At 43.2% G+C, this 22,818-nt stretch overlaps 1 protein-coding gene across 3 annotated transcripts; it reads right to left on the bottom strand.

The window, feature by feature from the left end:
* Positions 1-1,658: 1,658 nt before the first annotated feature.
* Positions 1,659-21,797, bottom strand: AKAP10 (A-kinase anchoring protein 10). Of its 3 annotated transcripts, XM_086624845.1 has the most exons (15): positions 21,620-21,797; positions 17,653-17,700; positions 15,160-15,342; positions 14,287-14,841; positions 12,728-12,826; positions 12,196-12,280; positions 11,664-11,787; positions 10,660-10,796; positions 9,441-9,585; positions 8,476-8,649; positions 6,209-6,318; positions 5,252-5,334; positions 4,629-4,681; positions 3,917-4,012; positions 1,659-2,856 (listed from the first exon to the last, which is right to left on the bottom strand). In XM_086624845.1, exons 1-15 carry the CDS (start codon positions 21,795-21,797, stop codon positions 2,851-2,853), a joined length of 2,076 nt encoding a protein of 691 aa, XP_086480971.1. In that variant the 3' UTR covers positions 1,659-2,850. The 3 variants fall into 3 exon arrangements, with proteins under 3 accessions (XP_086480971.1, XP_086480973.1, XP_086480972.1); XM_086624847.1 differs by lacking the exons at positions 17,653-17,700; positions 21,620-21,797 and adding an exon at positions 17,041-17,161; XM_086624846.1 differs by lacking the exons at positions 4,629-4,681; positions 17,653-17,700; positions 21,620-21,797 and having other exon boundaries at positions 15,160-15,292.
* Between the last annotated feature and the right edge of the window lie 1,021 nt (positions 21,798-22,818).

Raw genomic sequence — 22,818 nt, forward strand, 5'->3', positions numbered from 1 at the left:
CGCGGCCATGTGCGCGCGCGGCCCACGTGCGCCGGAAGCGGCCCCGCCGCGGCGGGAGGCCCGGGACGCGGCGCTGCTGCCCCCTGGCGGCCGGCGGCGGGGACAGCGCCCGAGCCGCGGGTTCGAGGCCGCGGTGGGCGCGTTCTGCCCCGGGGGAGCCGCGGGGGCCGGCCCGGGGCGGGGGGGCGAGGCCGCTCCGGGGCAATTTCCGTGGTCACCACAGAGACGGTTTTTATTATGTTTCTAAAATAAAAAGCAGCAAAACCTGGAAAAAATATCCCCAATATCCCATTCCAATAAGAAATTAATCCACCACGGAGCCCTATAGAGCCCCACAGAACCCTATAAACACCTATAGACACCTATAGAAGCCCTATAAAGCCTCATAGATCCTTATAGACCCTTATAGAGCCCCATGGAGCCCTACAGAAGCCCTATAAATCCCTATAGAGCCCTACAGAGTTCCACAGAGGTCTAAAGACCCCTATAGACCCTTATAGAGCCCTATAAAACCTGAAATAACCCCATGGAGCCCTACAGAAGCCCTATAGAGTTCCGTAGAACCGACCCCTATGGAAATCCTATGGAGCACGAAGATTTTGCCCGGTCCGTCACTTTTTCTGTTCCCTCCCGCCCCTCCCGTCACTTTGGTTCCGCGTCACAACGGTTCCGGTCCGTCACTTTTTCGAGCCCCCCCGCCGCTGCGGTTCCGCCTCACCGAGCCCCGTCAGCCAGCGTCCACGCACAGCGGCGTGGAGAAGTTGCCCGGAGCAGGCACTTGGCCAGTCCACAGTGGCCCCAGCACCCTGCCTTCCCCCTGAAGAGTGGGGAGGGCCCCATCAACGAGGTGGAACCCAGGCAGGGATTTTTCCCTTCTTTTTTTGATGGATTTTTTTCTTATCACTCCCCAGGGGTGCAGCACGACAAATGTTTGCTACGGAATCAACTTAAGATAAGCTGAACCTCATCCAGCCCGGGCAGAACGGCCAATGAAGGAAACACAGCCCTGAGCAACGTTTGCACCCAAACCTGGGGGCTGTAATCCCTAAACAAACTCAGCTGGTTAGCTGGGATCCCACCAAGGTGGAAAAACAAGTGTTGGACACAGAAGGGGTGAGGGTTTAGCCTTCCTCGCACAGAAGAGGATTCAAGTGTTCATGCATGGGAGCAAGCCCTGCCCCTTGTACCTTCTGACATGTTCAAGGATTAAAACATCCTCTTATTTAACGTCTAGATAGAAATGATTCTTATTTCAGCACACTGCCATTAACATCATCCATTAAAAGATTAAGAAACCTGTACCAAGGATAAACTGTTCAGGGGTTTCTTTTATGAACCCTCAAGACCCACATTTAAAAAACCCAAATAAATCTGTGAAGTCAAATCCCATCAAAACAGAAAATTGACACAAATTTTAATATTTATATATTTTAAATCAAATCACAATTAAATATAGTATGTTGTAAGTACATGAATACTCAAGCATGAGAGAAATAAGAGGTGGTACATAGTACCAAAAACCTATACACAGCCTTTTTTGCTTTTTTATAGACAATACAGTGTGTCTCTATACAATTGAATATTGCAACAGAATAACACTTGCGAGTCAATCAAGATATTCTGTACATTGGAGATGATTTGAGTTCTTCGCAAAGTGATTTTTTTTGCACAAGTTTGAGGAAAAAAGCAATCATCAGAGTAAAACAAAAAACCCAAAATAGAAGTGTTGTGTAGTAAAAATGCAGCAATAACTTTATGGTGACACACTGAGTACTTTTGATACCCTGCAAAATCAATTCACTAGGAAAAAAAAAAATAGAGGTGCTGTGTAACACAGTGGCTTTTTTACTTAAAACTAAAGGTTTTGAAAGTTGCAAGTGTTGACAATGTCAGGGAGAAGGCCAGAGGTCATTAAAAATTACTTTTCTTTGTAAACCAAACATCTGGAATTAGATACTACGTTGGTTGGAGGACAACAAGCTATGGAGAATGGCAGCAACACATGGCAGCAATCACTTTTTTCCTTGCTCGTGGGATGGAGAGGAAAGAAAACGGAGTGGTCTGCAGGGTACGATCTCCTCAAAAGGTGGGCTGCCTTCGGAGCTGTGGCTCGGGAGCAGAGGGCTGCACAAGGGCAAGTTGGCTTTTTGAGCCTGCTCTGTGTTGGAAGCAGAGGATTCGTGTAGCAGGTGTGAGCTCGACAAGGAGGAGTTACACTGTCCAGGCTTCACTCCTGATCGTTCTACGCTGCCTTCAAGGTTAATGGAGTTATGAAGTAAAATACGCTTATCTTACAGTTGAATACGCATCTATTTCAAGTAAGGAAAATAAAACTTAGGACTTTTTCGGTCATTCACTGCCAATGAATTCACCGTTTCATGTTCGCTTCTCTGACGGCCAATGATGCGGACGCGCCCCATGGCCTTTCCAATTATGTGTTTAAAAAATTACAAGCAGCAGAACTAGAAATTACAGCAAAACCTTCCTCCTCTTTGTTGTGGCTTGTGTCCCATTCCAGATAGTTTGCCTAAAAGTCTTTTTGAGACAGGGTCAAGTATTTGTGAAGTTGATCACAGTTTCTCAGTGACACATTCGTAAACTGCGTCTTCATCTCTTTAAAAACCATCATTATTGTGAACGCCACATACAACAGGAAAAAGTGTTTCTTCACGCCCTGCAGTGGAGGTACAGGATTGCTTCTTGTAATTCTTCCTTATAAACGAGGGAGATTTCGGCGGTTGGAGTAACAGTGCTTTGTTTTTATTGGCTGTGTTAAAGAATCCACCAAAAGGGAAAGTTCACTCATTCTTGAAGCGGAAAACCAGATTTCCTGTTCTGGTATTTCTAAAATCATAGCTGGAAAGGAAGAACAGGGTTACAGTTCATGTTGCTCTGAAACATACGAGCCAATCGCTCAGTAGAAAGACATTTTATGTTTAAAAACACTGAAGCCAGGTACACTTAGGAGTTTGAGAGAGAAAAAAACCCCAACCTAATCCCACAGCACACTCGACCTTCTGATTACTGTAACCACACTTGCCTAATTGAATCCAGAGCATCTGCAGCCACTTGATATTTCTAAATACTGTGCTGAGAGACCTTTTAATCGAGCCAGACTGGAATTATATCATTTGCAGCCAAGCTATTAAGTGAAATCATTATACAAGTCGTTTAAATATAACTGCTTTACTAAAAAGAGAACAGTCACATAGTGAAACTATGGATCCATCGTTCGGATCTTATCACTGGGCTTTCACACATGTTTACCTTTAGTAATTAAGAAAAGCACAAGTTAATTTGAAAACAGTCAGATGCCTGAAAGCCGGAAGTACCAAATATTAACTTGGTAAAACTGCTGTCATCATTATTTCACAAAAATTTAACTGTTGCCTCAGAACTGGTTTTTGTTTTGGCTTTGGTGTTTTTTGTTCATTTGTTTTTGTTTGGTTGGTTTTTGTTTTGTTCTTTTTTTAAGCAGAGGACATGTGGACTTGTACAACAACAAAGCGTGCCCAACAAGACAACCTTCCAGCTGTTGAGTTTTACTGACACTTTAGGCAAATATACCAGCGTTCATTAACATGAAACAGCAAGTGTGAACTCAAATAAGGAATTACAGTATTGATCCTGCAACACAAATCACTCTGAACTAACAAGGCAGTTTGTCTTTACTCAAAATGAACAAAGACAATTTTAATGCTTGCACAGGAGAACCACTATAGGTATCTGTTACGAAATTCCTGCGCCATACGTAGGCTGCAACACTTCCAACCTTTGTTTCTTCATATCACGCTATGCTAGTTTGAACATTTACCAGCGTGGGTTTCAGATGCACCAGGAAGGCAAGGAAGAGCTCTGCTCCTCCCACAGCCTGGCTTAAGTCAGCTAAAGACAGGCAGCCTTTCCACCCCCTCACCTTCGTAACCTTCTCCGAAGGCTGTTCACATTGCGCCTGCTGCATAACGTCGTTGACTATCATCTTTGCTATCCTCCAAGCCATCTCTTCTTGAGCCTGCCGTAGAAAAAACATCCCAAAATACAGATAGCTTCAAGTTCTTAACATAAAAATACAGTCCTCTCAGCACAATTCATACATTCAACCTTGGAGACGCAGTTAACATTCGCAATTCAGCGACCTGGAGTATGGAAATGCATCTGGTTTCCAAGTACAGCATTAACTTCAGTTATCACGAATATTTACACCTTGATGCGATTTCCAAGAGAGTTAGTGAAGTTTTTAGACTTATCTGTTGGGGACTTGTCCAAGCCCCTCCAAGGGGGAAACATGCAGCCTGTAATCCACGTACAGTGGTCACTTCACAGTAAAAAAAAAACCAAACAACAGCAGCATCTCCACTCCTATTTGTAATTACAACACCATAATAAGAAAATCCTTGACTGCAAGCACATAGTTAGCCATTATACTAGTTCAACCAGCAAGCACTGGCAAAAATTCAACTAGTTTCACACCTGCATGCAATCCAACTATATTTAGCACAGTCTGACAGTTCTTGTTGGTGCATCAGAAAGATACTTAGCAAAACAGCCAGGATTAAGAACCTCAATACTTCATTTCCATAAAAGACACTGAAAAGTCAGTCACAAGGACAACATAAAAAAGGATGCACCTCATCCGTGTTTCCTTGAACCCATTTCTTCATTGCTTGTGAAAACATGGACCCTAGTTGAGATAAAAAACAGCAAATAAGGTATATTAGCAAACTCTGTGGCACATCTCTATGAATGCTAATTCCTTCCATCCTTCTGAAGCGTTTGCACTGCTGGTGTTAGAGAACACAGAAGAGTGGCATGAAAAACAAGGGATTATGTGGAGCCATGGTTCATTAGACACTGAGCCTGAACCATTCCTCTTTACCAGACTTGAAAAGCAGCATTAACAGCAGACCCCAAACCATGTGGAGAGCTGAAGTTCTTTTTCATCCCTTCTTTGAAGGTTTGATCATCAGCTCAGCTGCTAGCGGCTTTCATCCCTGCCAGGTTCCATCGACAGCTTCAACTCCCACAGGCTGCTCATACTCCCAGGAGTCCAGCTGGACCAGAAAAGCAGAATTTGGCTAGGAAACTGGGCCAGAGATTGGTTTTGCCTCAGTATAGGACAATCCTCTAAGCATCTCTATTTGGCTTAAAACAGACCTGGAAAGAGTCAAGAATCTTGCTTATCTTGACTGCAGTAAGGAACGGAACAGTTCTGCAGTTGTTTACAGAAATGGAGGGAAAGAGAAAAGCTAACCTTTTGATTTTTTGACATCGGGCTCTGGTTCAGACTCCCTGATAAACTGTCCCAGGTCACTGACTCGTCCAAACGTCATCCTCCTGAAGAGAAGGAGTAAAAGAACCACACAGGTTACCAAGAGAACTTTGGCCTTATGGAAAGCTACCAGTCAGAAAAACCAAAAAAGCCACCATAACAGAGACACCAGTGCCAGAAGACTGGCGTTTTACCAATCACCACCTTTTCCACCTAAAATTGATACATTGGGAAAAATCTCCCGCTCTTCCCAGGTATTTGAATTCTAAGTTTATCTTAAAAATTCTTCTAGGAACTAGAAGTAGGCAAATGCTTCAATGACTCAATCACACAATGTCAACAGGCAGCGCCAGCAAGTGCTCTACACTTCATAAAAACATGTCATTAGGGAGAGAGCAGTTACAGTACCGAAAAGGACAGAAGACTGGTATGCAAGAGAAAAGCAAGGTAGCTATAGAAACAAAGAATTTCTGTATGAGATCCACAGAGCAGAAGAGCTTTATAACAAAGAGCAACTTAAACAGAAGAGCTGTGCAATCTGCTAAAGAAATGAAGTATAAGCCCTTCTGTACCACAGGGGCAGGGACAAATCAAACTTGCACATTAGAATATCAAAGGTGCCTGAGCTTATTCTTTTCTGTTCCAACCCCAAAGAGGAACTACTTAGCTGTATTTTGGAGTCAAAGAGGAAAAGTAACTATGAGAAAGAGGAAGCCAATTGGAAATATTTTTCTGGCTGCCGTTCTGGTCAGAGAAGCATTCACTATGACACTAGTTAAATCATACTATTGAAATAAATTTACTTTTCAATATGAAGACATGTACTAAGACTGCAACATCTTGCATTTAAGTGCACTCTCAATGCAGGAGGGCACAGCAAAAAACGAAAGAGGTGAAACACACAACTAGAAAGAATGAGATACACTGAATGAACCTTACCCTGCATATGTTCGTTGATACAAAGATTCTGGATCCAGACTTGCAGCATCTACAATTATTGCTTCATCAAAATTTTTCAGGATTTTAACATTAGCCTTTTTGACATTGGACTACAAATAAAAATTCTAAGTATTAGTGCCCAATGCAGACAACTAATGGCTTCTTAACAAAACTGCTAGTTTAGCGCTTTTACACTTAGATAAACCTCCATAAACTCTCTAAGCAAGCGTAAAAGAATTAGAGGGCATGTACACAGGATGAATGCCTAACTCAGTGTGACATTGTTTTTAAACAGAGGATGACAAAGTTACAGGAACAGAGCCAAAGACACAATGTGCAGGTCAGCACACGTATGTGTAAGGTCTGCTGTCCAAGCATTATCAGCTGATCAGATCTGTGTGCACACGCAAATTGTCTGTGAGTACGTAACACTGAACTACCCTCAAAAGCTGCGGCAGCTTCACTCATCCCTCACGTGCCTGGTAAGCAATTCCCAAACACACTGTGCTTCCCCATACACCCAGAACAAACACTTATCTTTTGACCTGGAGTATTTATACAAGATTATGAAAAAAAAAAAAAAATCGAGCAAACATTAGAGCAACAGTGGGGAGAGCACAAAGGCACAGAAATCTATTAGCACCCTTAAGACAGAACGGAAACGCTCGTGGCAGCTGCCTTGCAAACTCCTTTACTGCTGCTCTGCGTAAGCGCTCTTTATGCAAAAATATGCAGAGACCTGGAGATTCTCCTATTCAGATAAGCAGGAATGCACACCACAACAGGCAGCACTTCACTCCTGAGCTGTCCAAGGAAAGCAATTACCAGCAGTTTCTCCTGCTCAGACTATCAGGCAGCAGGATGTTTCAAGATGGTCAGAACTCAGATTTTATTCCCCACTTTGCCACGAGGAGGGAATATTCCCTCTTTGCACATTAGGAGGTTTAAAAATATTACAAGCAGGTAGTACAGCTTCCAAGTTGCTTGCAACACAGTACATCAGCAATGTTGGTCTGGATACTGGATTTAAAGCCCATGGTAGCACTGCAGCATTCCATAAAAGCAATCCAGCAAAGCAGTCCTGGCTTAGCTTTTCTGCTCTCAGCTGGGCTTGCAGTTTGCAAGCTGACCTGGTTGCAGATCAGCTAGAATCTGCTTATCCTCTCTTCTTTCACATCTGAATTAAGCAAAGCTAGAATTTTTGGAAAAGACAACTCAGTTAAAAACACACCTCTGACATTACTGGGATGGTTTCAGAGAGTAACGAGCTCCACTGCCCGTTCCTGAGGCCAAGCCCAGGTGGGAACAGAGCTCTTGGAAAGCGGCACCACAAAAGGCAATAAAAAAGAAAGCTGCTGGCCCACAACCAGGGCGCCACGCAACACAAATACATGGTGGGCACTTCTCAGTGACTCTGGAAGGGGAACAGAGCCGGAGGAGCAGCCCAGTCCCATTCTCATTTCTGCAGCCACATAGCTCTAATCACGTTTAACAATTAGAGCTCCTTACCCAGCAACGGCCTTTTTAATGCCCAGCCTTACATCAAACTACATACATGCAGAAGAAATTCAGGTATCGCCCCCCAGCTCAGAGCATCTTGGTGGTAACACAGGGAAGTGTCAGGGCGCTCTTTTGGGAAGGTCAGGAGTCTGGCCATTTTCTGGCAGACTAGCATGACTAGCTAGCTTGAGGACCAGAGTAGGGAAAAGTCTGCTGAGATAAACTGGCGAACACCATGTCAGATATTAACTGTCATTGCTCTAGGCGAGAGTAGATGGATGCCTTAAACCCTAGAACTGAGTGGAGTCTTCAGGACAGAAGATCTGACACTTCAATAGAACCGAGCAGACAAAACTTGCATATTTATATTTAAATTCTATAGCACATTCACAATCTTTGCCTAAACTTATAACTATGGTATTGATAAAAAAAGGTTATTTCTAATAAAAAGCATTCTTAAATGTCATGGCACTATGAAACAGTCTTCAGTGAATATTAACAGCTTAATAACAATGTAAAGAACTAAAAGCAGTACAAGACTTTGGGTACAACGAGTATGACAGATGCCCTTCCATGCCAACACCGTTTGCTTGAACTTCGCAGCAGGCAGACTAAATGTGTCCTGATAGGACACAGGCTTTAATGTTTAAGTGGAACACGAAGCTTCAAACTACAAGATGTTTCCTTACATCATAGGAACTTTGACATCGATACAGAAAAGTGATTGCAGCATTTCCTATAACAGAATCAAACCAGGAAACTCATACCTGGGAGGCAGAGCCATCTGGGCCCCCGATGGAATCACTATCAGGAGAGCTACCGGGGCCATGAATACTCAGTGCAATATTCCCTCCTGGAAACTCATCTCCTCGTACTGAATGGATGAGATCATTCAAGTATTTGTAGTAAAGGTTGCTGGACAAGAAACCAGGTAAAAAAACCTGAGAGACAGAAGGAGGAGTCCTCTTTAGTCAGGGCTGGTCTGCACAATTCCTGTCCATCATTTGCAGAACTGAAGGGACACACAAACACCACAGTCCTTGTGCAGATGCTACACAAGTAAAAGTGTCCACACATGGAATTATTCTGGATTAGCAATTGCATTGCTTTAAATGTGAATCCTACTCCAAAACGAACAAAAATATGCATTAACCAAATTCTCCAGTAACTGAAACTGAAGTTCAAATTCTTTTCTTCCTCTAGAAAGGCCGAACAACCCAATAGGCTTACAGTTATTTTTCTATGATGTTCAAAAAATCATCAGCAGCTCCAGAATCAAATGATTAATCTCTAAGTATCCAGGTATCCCAGAGTTACACTATTAGCCACACCACTGGTATTACACTTGTTAGAATTTATATAGTTAAATATAAATATTAGCAACTTCAACAACTTCTACTAGCAGGAAGGAAAGTTTTCTAAAGATATATAATAAGCTGTTGATAGCTATTCACACGGGAGGAAATTCTGTTATTTCCATTAAAATGCAGTAATCACCCAAGACAAACATTTCACGGAGAATTAACAGAAGCCAGTGGGTGGTATCTTTTCAAATCAGGCTGGGGAAAATAGTCTAGCAAATTTTACTAAAGCTGTTATATTATCCAGGTAAACAGAAAGTCAGTAAAAGAACAGGATAAACCAGAGATGCCAAAGGGGACACTTGAGACACTGCAGAATCTCCACATCATCTTTACTAACTGTCAAAACTGCTCTGAAGAAGGTATCTCACCGTCTCCATGGTAGTCCACGCCTGCCGTAAGGGAGTAGTGAAACAGTTAGGGAGAGGACCACCTTCCCTGCAGATGTTGGATTCAATCTCTAACCTCACCGAGTCATCAAACCCAAGAGGATGCGTGGCTTGAAGGGAGAAGTACCTGCAGCACCGGACAGGGGGACACAACAACACAGAAGGATTTGCAAAACTTTGAGGTGTTTAGCATCCACCCTTACCCTTGAAGACCAGCAATGATGCTGCAGCCACCAGATAGCGCTGGCTTCAAAAACCTCCACAAAACCGATCCTCACTAAGTACAGGGGGCAAAAATTGCCCAACTTACAGAAATATTTTTGATAAAGCCTTGCCCTGAAGATACAGATAAAAGAAACAGAGTGTCATATGGCTACTGGTGAGCAGAATCTTACACACAGAGCTCTGTAGCAGGGAAGCAGGAATGAAGCAGGAAACACCCTGAACTCTGAAGCAGCATTTGCTCTGCTAATCACACCACTGAAAACTGAGTTTGTGGATAGAGTGGGAGGATGGCTGATGAAAGCAGGAGTGAATTGTTTTGCTTCCTCTCCCATTATTCTTTCCCACTAGGGTAGTAACTCCACAAGCTTGTGGCAACAAGTCTCACACTTAAGCTTAAGAACAAACTTTTTCTGGAAGCAGTTTTGATGTCTGTCTTCCAGTTGCATTATTGCTAAACAAAGGGAAAGAGTTACACTGCTGAGAGTGAGAGGAAAGTCTGACATCAAAAGGGATCTGGAAGCTTCCTTAAAAAAAGGAAAATATTTGAAAATATGAAGAACAAGCTCTCTTTGGGGTTTACTATGTATGATAACAGCTCCTGCAGCCTACTTGAAGTAGATAATAGTATGTGACCCTTAAGGTTTTTCTACAGCGAGGCACCACCTGCTGTCAGGTTTCAGCCTTTTACGTTTCCACGTGGCAACCAATTAGCTTTGATATTTCATGACCAAACATTACCTCAAGCAATCAGGTCCTGAAAATTCTGAATTTTAAGAACGGAGTCCTTAAAAGGATCTTCTCATATTTAAAAAAGATTTTAAAAGTTCTTGTGTGCACAGGCATCAAAGGCTGCCTTAACTGTGCAAGACTGCACAGTTACGGCTCGAAAATTGAAAGTTCCTTTTGCACAGTGCAACACAGAACTACGAGCACAAAATTAGAGCTTCAGAAACAAATAATTATTAAACTCCCTCACTTGTCATATAAAATCATGGCATCATTCTGTGCTTCTTGCCCATCATACTGGCCTTTTTTGGCAGCAAGTTGAGACTGGAAGTTATCTGCTGCCAACCAGAACTGCAATACGTTTACTGCATCTTCCTTCTCCATGTACTGGAAGGGAAATTAAAAGAAAAAAAAAAATAAAAGAGGAGAAATTAAAGAAGTTTTAGCAAGAAACTTTTAATAGGCATAGACAAACCTGCTTCTTCCCATTTAAAACAAGAAATATGGTCCATATATTAATGATGCAAAACTGTCACCAGGGCATATAAATATTCTGAATTTTCAGATACAGTGTTGCAGACAGATTTAGTTTGTTTTTTTTAAAAAAAGGAACTTGTGACATTTCTTTTCTGTACTGATTCTCCCATTTAGTTTCCAAACAACTATTTATTTGTATCATACTAAGGACAGAGGAAACACTATTTTCATGCTATGCTTGGGTTACACAGAACTCAGTATATTGTCTCAGCTTCCCAGCTTGCTGCTTCAAACTCCATTGGCTTGTCAGACTATCAGGACAAGTATTTTACTCCTAACAGATGATTCCCTAAAGGTACAGGACCTGACAACTGTAAAATCAAACATTTAACCTACTACATTCCTATCTGGTATCCTCTCTCTCTAAAGCTAGTGAATTATTTGTTAACCGTAAGAATGCTTAAGGCTTTCAAAGTCACTACTTCATTTAAGAAGACAAAGGCAACTACGTCAAAGCTTCTACAAAGAAAGGAGAGACTTAGAAGCACGCACTAACTGGAGAAGATAGGCACGAATTCTACAGTACAGTGTACAGGTTTGAACATTTGAAATAGTTCGAAACCATTTAATGCATTTTCTCCCAGAAAAAGATACCCCTCATCTTTCTGGTTATATCTGAGGCGTCTTTACTAGAGCCAGCAGGGGATGAACAGGTTTTTCCATTTGATAGAATGGAATAATAAAAAAAGCCACACAAACCCAAAACCTAACACTCACCTCAGAGAAATAGAACAGGGCTGATTCACAGAAAAGTATGTCAGCCAGATAAACAGTCCCGCTAGTCAGCACCTCAATCTGATATTTACAGAAATGATGACTCCGCAAAAATTCACTAAAGTGCCTACACACAGAAAAACAGTTGGTTATTAGGGGTCAGCAGCATTCAAGGCACCTTATGAATCAAGGAGTTCTTGCCCCAGTATCCTTACACTTATCGTTGGATAAAAGCAAAACAAGAAAGGAATAGTGCAGGTTTACAATGACACAAGACAAAGAATGTAATAGAATCATAGAATGGTTTGGGTTGGAAGGGACCTCAAAGATCATCTAGTTCCAACCTCCCTGCCATGCATGCACGTACAACTTCGGCAAGCGAACACAAGAACAGATCTGAAGGAAGATACCTGAGCAGTTTCAAACATTGGAGACTGCACAAAAAAGTAATTATACCTCCATAAGCATTTTTACCAGAACCACCTTTTGCAAAATGACAACAGGCACGAGAAGCCAAACCATGCAAGCAACTTACTCTTGTTCCATTGCGTTAAACACTATTGACTGTGCTGTAACAAAACAGTTCGGATCCACTTGTCCATCTTCCCCACAAATCTTTGCTGCAAAGAAAGATCTGGTTAATTTTAACCTGTATTTGGCTGGCTGAAAGACATGAGTGATGACTAGTTAATGAAAAATTGCAGTTCAGATGCACTAGGATCAGCTGGTTCTGACTGTGCAAAAAGAGCTTTTAAAGTACTGCAGATAGCTCAATGATAACATTACTGCTAAAACATTTGATCGAGACTCAAACCTGGATTGCCTCCATAACCACCAGGAATTACTTCACTAATTTAAGCAAAGTCTCTGAAAGTTCTTCTGGGGATATTGCAGAGCACTACTGAAAGGTCAGATCCACTGACACTTGTAATGTGATCTATGATTTTTCTACAATTGATTTTAAAATTCATAAAAATGAAAAGAAATGTGAGTGTGTGTGGTATTAAAGATACATTTTTATGAGGAAGGAGGAAGCTTTGAAGCAAGCAGGCAGTATACATTCTTACCAACTATGTCATTTCTCATCGCTTCTGTAATAGGTATTGGTTTAGCAGCATCTGGAGAAATATATTTGGTAAAAGTACTAACTGCATCCCGCTCTATACCTACAAGGAAGAAATACAGAATCAAACTCTGAATTCTTTGGCGAGCGAACAACAAATGTCTGCTCTTCAGAAAAGGAAGTACCTAATTGTCAACAACAAGTTTCCTTTCCATGAAGCTTTCAGTCCACTACTCCATACTTTGCTACTGACAAGCTACGACAACTCTGTCACCTCTGGCCAGGTCACAATAAGCCCAGCACGGACTGACTAGTGAGATGGAATAAATCAACACAGCTCTGGATTCTCTACCCCAGACAAGACAGCACCCTCTTCCTCAGCTGCACACCTTAGTCTCACAAGTAACCCCTTTCTGGCAAGAACCACAGTGAAGTTCCCCATTTCTAGCTCTCATCATTGAGAATATAAAACACTTGAATTATAATGGAATTAAAAGAAAAAAAAAAATCTTAAAATGGGATGCCTCAGAACAAGATGTACACTTTACGTGTCAGCTTTCAAGGGAGCTGAGACACCGCTCTGGAAGAGAGAAAAAAAATGATACTCCAGACTTTTCAGATTTCTCAAAGATGACGTAGTCCTCCCAAATTCTTCTTAGATGTCAGAAAGCAGAGGTGCTTTTCATGACTTAATTATCATTGTGTTTAAGATACTTTGGGGCTGAAGTTATGTATTGTGGAGGTAAATAGTAAGTAACTACATGAGAAAGACAAACAGCAAGAGAAAAGGATGCAACGTAAGGAAATAGTTGGGCAAACAAAAGGAACCGATATGAAGAAAGGAGTGTTTCCTTTTTGTCTGTAGACTTGCACAAATGAGAGAGGACTGAGTAGAGGCAAAGTAGAGAAACAGGTTACTGTGCACGTAGCTTACTACCAAAGATAAATATTTTAATTTCATCCTTACTTCCAGTAGCCTCTGAAGAGGTGGACTCCGAATGAGAACAGATCAGTTACAAGGGGAGGAACTCCATCAAATAAATCCAAGAACAAAACCAGTACGTTCCACACAAAAATCTCTACAAGTCTCTTGCAACCATTACTTATGTCATTTTACACGATACAGGATATTCACCTTCCATGGAAAGTTAATTATCAATTTTCAGCCTCCTATCAATTTTCTGCAATTCTTTTAAGTTGCGGGTGGGATGGGTGAGGGAAGAACAGGACATTGCAACGTTCATCTTGATTTCTTAAGATTACACATGCAGGAACCGAAGTAACCTGAGCTTATTGAAGGGCATAATGATTTCCAAGTCTCTTCAGCAGTATATTTATTTTTAAACCACCAGACGGTCAAACAATACATAGCTCAAATTGACCATTAGCTTATACAGCAAGTTAACATTACCGACAGGCAAAATTATTTTCTTCCTCATAACACCACATCATACTTACTAAGAACACACGAGAACGGAGGCAGGTCTCTGAACCAAGCAGGCAGCAGCTAGTATGTTCCCCATCTCCCCACTTTTTTTAAAAAAGGGAACACATGGCACTTACTTTTCATTAGTTTTCCTGACAAGTCTTTTAGTGCAGAGGAGGGGCTGTTTCTATTTGATACTGTAAGCTTGGAAGATTCTTGCTGATCAGCTGGAACACAATGAGTCCCTGTCTCAGATGATCTTAGACAAAGAACACTCGTACTATCACTCTCCTGACTCGAGAGCACGTGGTTCTGGCTGTTGCTAGTTCTGTCGTTCTTGTCCGAAGCCACTGGCTTGGTCCTGAGCAGATGGACTGTGCTAGAACCCTCCAGCCTCTCCTCAAGCAATCCAGTTGGAGAAGACGACGCCATTTCCTGCTGTTTCGAGGGTGACACCGGCTCTGCCAACGAACTCTGCTTAACTGTGTTGAGGCTATGTGCCCTTATACGGGACCATGTTGTGGAGTGGAAGCTTTCAGCCTCTAACCAAAACTTAACCAAGTGTTCCATTCTGCGTAGTTCCATAAACTGGATAAAATAAGGGAGGGCTACATTGTCCTGCAGAACTTGTTCGAGGGTCTTTGAAAGGCTTGATTTGGTCTCTTGAGCCTGATAATTCAGACACGATCTGCCTAAAGGAAAACATCAAAGGAATGACTCCACATCGTACTACAGACATGTATTTTGACACAAAAATGTCCTGCAATGCAACTGAAGAGACAATTCCCACATAATGCCAGTACACAAAGTAAAAGAACCTCTTTTAACAAACAAATGTACTGCCCCCATTCAAAAACCTTCTAGGGTAACACAGATGATATTGTAATCACAGTCAAATTTTTCAATTACCTAATCTACTTGCCTGAAAACCAAAGGATGGTGAGCATACTAGTAATACACATAGAATAAAAAGAAATGTTGTCATTACTGTAGACTTGATAAAGCCTTACCTAAGTCTCCAAAATGAGCAGCTTCCATGTGACTTGGCTGCTTCTTAAGGGCAGCTGTCCGACTGCTAGAAAAAGAGTCCATGTTGGCAGAGATGGCATTAATTGCCACATGGCTTGGTCCTGCAGCCTCCAGCAAGGCATGATTTCTAGTGCTTCTTTGAGGGGAATGTACTGGTAGTGGAGCTGGAATCAAGACAGGAATGATTAAAAGACAAAGATCTCAAGACTTCTTCAAAGGTCTTATTTAATGCTAAGCACTCCAAGATATGCCAGAGAGTTTCCAAGAGCCAATCTTATTAAAAACCTCATTGTACCACCTTGTGTCATCTTTGATCAAGGGCCTAACAAGAGCAAAGATGACAGAAATAAACAAGTCTTACTACAGCAAGAATAAACTCACTTCCAATAGATCAGTGGTACCCACCCACCTATATTTTCCTCATTCAGTAGCTAATCAAGAGACGTCAAGTCCAAGTTTACACGAGTAACATGTAGCTCATGAAGCTTTATCGTAACAGCTTAATACTTTGTTAACAATTCAGTTTCGTTGCAATGTTCTTGCTAATCCATTTCCATACCTTTTTGAAGGCTAAAACGCCTTACCAAATCCTGAACTACAAAACTATCTCTGAGTTTTAACAAGAATATTTTTAAAAAATACTTTCTTTTGCCTCTAGTTGGTTTTAAGACAAAAAAAGCAATGAGAAAATACCTCTGGTGAAACCCAGGTTATAAGCCTTAACCTCCTCTAGCTGTTTTAGAACACAGCTGGCTATTTGAGCCCAAAGAGAACGAAGAACTTCCTCACACAAAACTCTGTCAGTAAAAAAGCGTCAACTAATTGTTAACTGATGACAAAGCTGAAAAAACAAAATACCCTCATAGCAGTTCCAAAAGCTCTGAGAAAATCGCATTTGATTAGGATGTCATGCAAGGACACCTTACACCTCTGACTCAAAAATAAAGCGAGTCAGATGACACGTTATCTCAGCACACCACTTCCTAACGATGTGTTTCATCAAGGTGTCAAGCAACTTGGTTTCACTGATTTTCATGCCGCATAACTTTATTTTTACTCACAATTTTATGACACACGACGACAGAGGTTGACAATTTCACACTTGCACGTCACGGTAACAGATACCTTAGGAGCAACGGTATGGGAGAGCTAAAATGTCTTAAGTTATTGCAAAGTGTTTCTCCAGTTGCAGTGTTTGATACCAGGACACCACCTGCCACCTTTTAGGAAGCCTTCAGCATTTAATACCATTTAATACCAAACACATATTCTTCCAGGCCAACGGGTGGCAGCCTGTGGCTTGGCTGATGACAGTAACGAAGGAAAACTTGCTGGAGGCTACTCGTGTAGAACCAGAGCCACGCTCCTCATAACGGCTTAGGCTTTTGTGAATTAGATGCAACATTTAATTTTATATTATGAACATTTGAGGCAAAATTGTTCTACTTAATCTAAGGACCAAACACCTGTTCCAAAACCTCCAGATAGCACTACGTGGCTAACCTAACATCATACAGATCGTGGAGTGGCTGCTTGCCAAACTGGAAAGATGCTCTCTGTTTGCAGCAGCTCACAATGTGTAACACAATAAATTTTCAGATTTACTTTTATTTACAGCATGATCATACTGTAGCCTCTTCCTGGTGAACTCTTTCAGCTAGTCATCGGAGACTGTAGTTACACTGAAATCACAGGGTGTGCTATTAAATGGATGAAACCAACTGTTTCCTATACATGATTTGAAAGACAAACCACCAAAGTGAAAAAAAGTCTTTAATTTTCTCAGACAACACATTAACAAGTACAGAAACAGGATTTTGTCTGCAGATATAAAAGTAACAGATCAGATTCACACAAATTACCTCGTCTCCTTTTAGTACTGCAATAAAATCTGACAGGATAAATAATCTTGTTTTCCCACGGTTTATAAACTTCCTTCCCATCATGATTTTTTTCTCTCCTAACAGATTTAGCAGTAAGATTTCTGTATCACATGGAGCAGCATTAGAATAGCTATTCATTCTGATCAAGATTCAGATCTTCAGTCTCACAAGCCACATCAGTCAAAGTTAAGTCAGACACTGGCAGCCTCTTCTGCAAATTAGACACAGTTAAGCTGCATTTTCAAAACTGCAAAGTACACTACACGTAAGCAAGAAATTTCAGAAGCAATTTATTGTAGATAAGGAATAACCACTATTTGCAAGGTGACTGAATTGCACTATCACTTTGAATTAAAGCTCATATTTGACATAATTTAATAACCTTCTGTACTTACAGACTCAGCAAGATGACTAGGAAAGATTAGTTACTAAAAATACTCAGAAACAGGATTAAATTTTGGGTTTGGTTTGTTTTTAATGCATAGGTCACGCCTGTGCTCAGTCGTAAGGAAACTGTTGCACTGGTTAAATTAAAAATGCCAAATTATATTAGATATCTGAATTTATAGACAAAACAAATATTGATCTTACTTTTAATTGCTTTCGCATCTGTGGTCTTTTCTTGTTCTTTGCCTTTCACTGTAAAACACAAAGGTAAATGTTAATGCTATTTTGGGTGACTAATAGCATTTACCAGAGAACCGACCTAAAACTCCCAACTTCGGCAAGTATCAAAGGCAGATGTAAACTATCACTTTGTTAAAACTGATCTCTCGTTTAAATCTGCATATTTAGCAACTGACAGAGGCTTTCAAAGCTTTTGTGTTGGTTTATTTTCAAAAGCAAAACCTTATCATCCATGAGTTAAGTTTAATGAAATACAGTATGCTAAAATTAGCACTGAGAAGGATGCTTGCAGTCGATGTGATTAAAGCAAGGCCACATCCAAGGTTACTTTCATAAACAGCATTAACTGGAAAGAATGGGGTAGATGGGTTTTAAGAGCAGGGCACTGGCAGATGCTCTCCATGAACTAGAAATCATACACCTGAAACCAACATCTCCCTCGTGTTACAGGAAGAGCAGCACAACACACAGAGCTAGAGGGATCTATCTGGAACCAGCCCCACGAAGCCAGAGCCAGCCCACGACTTCTCAGCCACGATGGATACCACAGAAATGTGCTGGAAACACACCACAAATAGTTAAGCCTCTCACAAATAATACTGCTTAAATAGCATCAACCCTATGGCAAGCAACTGACGGGAAGATAACAGTTAAAAAAAGTTGTGATGGAAAAGCGATTCTTTTATTTTTTAAAGGAAGCTCCTAAAGGAAGCAAATGAGGAGATCTGTTTAAAACACAAATAAAGAGAAACGAAGGAGCACATAAACAGGATGGCATGAGAAGCAAATTAAGTGGTGATATTGAAGAACATGATCTACTAGCAAAACCTTTGGCTGCTCCAGGCAGGGATTATTCCTACAAATAGGTCATCTTTGAACACTGACTGTGGAGCCCTTTCAAACCTACCCACCAATCATAACGCACCACAATCAAACGTTTACATCACGAAACCTAGGAGCAGATTAAAGAAAAAAATCCACCTTTCTATTCTGAGCTAAGTGTTTTAAATATTTTAAAGGGAAACTTCAGTCTCTGGTTACATAACTGTCCTGCGCGGCGGCTGCAGCACTGCCAGCCTTCCCTGCGAGAAGTATCCACGTTGCAGGTCTGCGATCCGGCTACTCAGCGTTTAAGATTTAAGCTAGCAGTGAGCACGTTCTCTCTGGGATGGAGAGGTTTAAGCCTCTGTTAAAAGAGCTGGATTCTTTCAGAACTCAACTCCTGCAGCCAGATGCAGCTGTGAACGGGGAGAATAATCAGCTTTTACATAACTGGGGATGGGCTGATATGCAGGAGAAAAAGAACTGAAAGAAATCTGCATGTCTGGAGTAACACAGGTACAATGGGAACGAAGCAACCTCTATACAGTGTTACGGACACTTTATCATTCCAAAATTATTCCAGTAGTTGATTCATCAAACTGATTCCTAACTACTGGTAACGATTCCTCAGTTTCAACAGAAGAGTCCACTATAAGCCTGTTTTCAGTTTAAATACATCTGTTCCTTCTGACCAACTACTCAGGCTCCTCTCTGCCTAATCACCTACTTACTACTGGTAACACAAGCTCCTGGTTCATCTTCCCAACCTCTTTGTACGTAGGCTTCTTTCCTCCCCATCAGCTTCAGGCAAAACAAAATTAAGTGACAGCACAAGACAAAAGGAAACTCCCGTATGTGACAAGACTAAATTTCAGAGAGTGAAGTTTCACTAAAAGAATTATGATATGGTTTAATGGGGATTAGGGATGGTTGGACTCGATGATCTCTAAGGTCTTTTCCAACCTAGAAATCTATGAAATCTATGAAATTTACTTTTACTTTCCTCAAAAAAACGGATGTCACTTGGTGTCTGTGTGAAGCCAGAGAGATAACTGCGGTGTATGATGACCGAGGACTAAAAGTTTGTGAGAATTTCCAGTGGTGAACCCCATTCACAAAGGAGTAATGCATCAAGCCGACGCCAGCTGGCCACAAGAGATTTCAGAATTTTAACTCACATCTTGAAATACAGAAGAATGAGCAAACCGAAACTGTTCACGCACGTATGTGCACAAAAAACAAGGTATAACTTCAGAGGTCAGCCGACTAGCAGGACTACGTACAGTATTTTCCAAGGTGTTCCTCCTGAACAAGTGCGTAGTCTGGCTGTTTTCATCGATAACAATTTCATAATCTGCCCTCAAGCGCCCGGCTGCTGGTTCAACTGTTTAATTTTTCAACCTATAACCCACTCATGGTTTTCTTGACCTTTATTTTAAAGGTCCACATTAAAAAAATATTTCACTACTGTTCTTGATTTTCCCACATGTTGGTAGTTTCATGATACTTGCTGTGATTTCATTTTAAAAAGTTATTTTAATTTTTATCCAATGCTTTATCCTCTTAAACAACAACAGCTCAGCCCAAGAACACGGATGGTTTTGGACTGCATGTGTCTAGTCTGCAGAGTTTTACGGTAAGCCTTAGTTTGTTGCTTTTCTCACAGCTGCGGCTTAAGATCATCTCTAAAAGCCAGTATCTAAAATGGAGAAATACAAACCAGTATTATTTTATGTACAACCCAGATGAAAGCTCACTTCTCTCCTCTCCTGGGCATTTAGTTCTGACCAAAGACCCTTTAATTCAAGTAACACAAACAGATACTCAATTACCCATTTCCTTACTTTCTCCCTGATAAAGATTTCGCCAAAGCTGACATTTTTCCTATGATTACGCATGAGGAGAGAACATTGACTCCACAATTCTCTTCATCAATGGAGGAGCAGAAGGTATTTATGAGCAGTACATAAGCAGTATGGAAGTTTTATTCTGCAGCTTAACATCAGTATGTAAACATCCCAAAAAGGATGATGACACCTGCAAAACTTCCAGTGAACTTCAAGAATCTTCAGAACTACTAACATGAACCGAAGTTTAAATTCATTTCTTTCAGGATTACTACACTAACTTCCACAAAGAATGAAATTTTCAATGCTGCTGAAGCTTACAACAGGATGTGTCAGTCAAGAGCAAAAATATTGTCTCAGATAACATGTTCTTTCCTCCTAACTTGCAGTCTTGCCTCCTAAGGTGTACGTTTTGGGCTTTGGTAACAGAAATGCTTTAGGAGAGCACTGTAACAGCCACTGCTGGAAGAACAATGGTCGTATTGCTTCAACTACAGCACAACAAGATAACAGAACTTTCCCAAGAGGCCCCTCCTAAAAGGTGCCACTTTCAACAAAAACCACGCAAACCACACATCGTGCAGACTGAAAGTGCACTACAGCACATTCCATCACAAGCCGTAGCAGAAGCGCCTTCAAAACATTTCACTCTCAAAGAGCATCTAAGCTACATCCATTTGCGCTAGAGAAATATCATAAATATTTCACTACTCCTAAATTTCAAATCTCCGCTTGTGCTCCAGAACACCAACAAGCATAATACAGAATAAATTGTCAATGACTGCTTTGGCTTTTAGGAAGAACTCAGCGCGATGAGGTCCCTTTTTCAATTAGAGTTGCTGTAACATACTCAGCCGATTACTTTTAGGAAACCATGCATACCAGCGTTGTGAACACACTACTCCGTACACAAAGAGGCTCAAAACCGGCACGAGACGTTTTACACCGGTCCACATAACCGCACAAGCCATCTGTTTCAGAACCGAGGAGCCACATTCCGCCGGCGCAGGAGGGCGGACGCCCCACGCGAGCGCTGCGGCGACAGCCGCTCCCGGAGCCGCTCCGGGGAGGACGGAGGCTGCAGCGCGGCGCTCGCCGCCCGCAGCCGGCGCTGCCCGGGGTCACCGGGGGACCCTCGATGGCAGCCGACACCCCGGGGCCCCGCGGCAGCGACCCCCGCGCAGCCCCGGCCCCCCCCCGGCCCCCTCCCCGAGCCCTGAGGGAGGAAAAGGGCCCCGTCCCCGCCAGGCGCCGGGACTGACCGTCGTTCGCAGCGAGCCCGCTCCTCCAGGGCCGAGCTTCCTCTCGGGGCCCGCTCGCCGTGCCCGGCGGGGCAGGGCCGGGGCCCGACAGCCGCGCGGGGGACGAGGCCGGCAGCCGCCCCTCAGCCGCGGGCCTCCCGCCCGCCGCCCCCCTACCTTTCCGCCTGAAGAAGGACATGGTGCCGGGGAGGGGGCGAGGCGGCCGCCGGGGAGAGGGGAAGAAGGGGAGGGAGGGGGCGAGGGCAGCGGGCCGCGCTCCCTACGAACGAGACTCCTTCCTCCGCCCGCTGCCTCCTCTCCCTCCGCCTCTTCCTCCCGCGGAGGCGCCAGCGGCCGCCATGTTGTCAACAACCGCCCCGCTCCCTCTTCCGGGCGGCCCGCCGAGCATGACGGGATGCGGCCTCACTCAACATGGCCGCCACGGCGTCAGGCAGGCCACCCAATCCGCGAGTCGCGGCGGCCATCTTCGATGAGGGCAAAAAGCTCACGGGTGTCCACTGCGGGCAGGGGGGCGACGGCCATCTTTGAGCAGGGCCAGGGTCGCTGGGAGGAGTGAGGCGCAGCCGGCCATCTTGGATGAGGGCCAGAGGGGCTTGAGGCGCTGTTTTGGGGGCGCTTTGGCACTTTGAGGGCAACAGCCTCCCCCGAGGGCGGGCGGCAGCGGCGAGGCATGGCATGGCATGGCATGGCATGGCATGGCATGGCATGGCCAGTGAGAGCTGAGGTGCTGTGCAAAGCGCCCTGCAGACCTCTGAGACGTGGGCCCGAAATGGCCCCGTTGGCCACAAGGCAGAGGAGACGTGGCAGCCCGATGGACGCAGCCCATGTGGGCACCGGCGTGGGCTGCAGGGGCTCCGCGGTCCTAATGGAGACAGCCGCGAGGTGCTGGTCCTCGTCCGAGCCAGGCCCCGGTCTCTGAGGGCAAAAGGCCGTTCCCTGCACGCGAGATGGGCAGTGCCACTGGTCAGCGCGTCCGTGTGGAGCCAAAAACGCGGCAGGGCTTCCTGTGGCTCTGCTATTCCGTCACAAACTACCCGGTTATTACCAGAAAAGCCTGCCGAGCGGCATAGCTCCGGTCAGGTTGTGGGGACGCTGCACAGGTGGTAGAAAGAGGAGTGTCTGATAAGTCAGTTCCATCCATGCCCTGAATCCTGCCACAAAAATCCTCCTAATTATGCTCCTGAGGCAAATCTTCTCTT

Source organism: Tauraco erythrolophus, chromosome 21 (genome assembly GCF_009769465.1).
Source record: "Tauraco erythrolophus isolate bTauEry1 chromosome 21, bTauEry1.pri, whole genome shotgun sequence".
Lineage (NCBI taxonomy): Eukaryota > Metazoa > Chordata > Aves > Musophagiformes > Musophagidae > Tauraco > Tauraco erythrolophus.

Excerpts from the sequence above, each read along its gene's own strand:
- AKAP10 (XM_086624845.1), bottom strand. The coding sequence starts at position 21,797 with ATGTCCTTCTTCAGGCGGAAAGGTAGGGGGGCGGCGGGCGGGAGGCCC. Across the intron at positions 17,701-21,619 it reads CGGGCTCGCTGCGAACGACG|TGAAAGGCAAAGAACAAGAA; the intron begins GTCAGTCCCGGC and ends TGTGTTTTACAG. Across the intron at positions 14,842-15,159 it reads TGCTCATTTTGGAGACTTAG|GCAGATCGTGTCTGAATTAT; the intron begins GTAAGGCTTTAT and ends GTTTTCCTTTAG.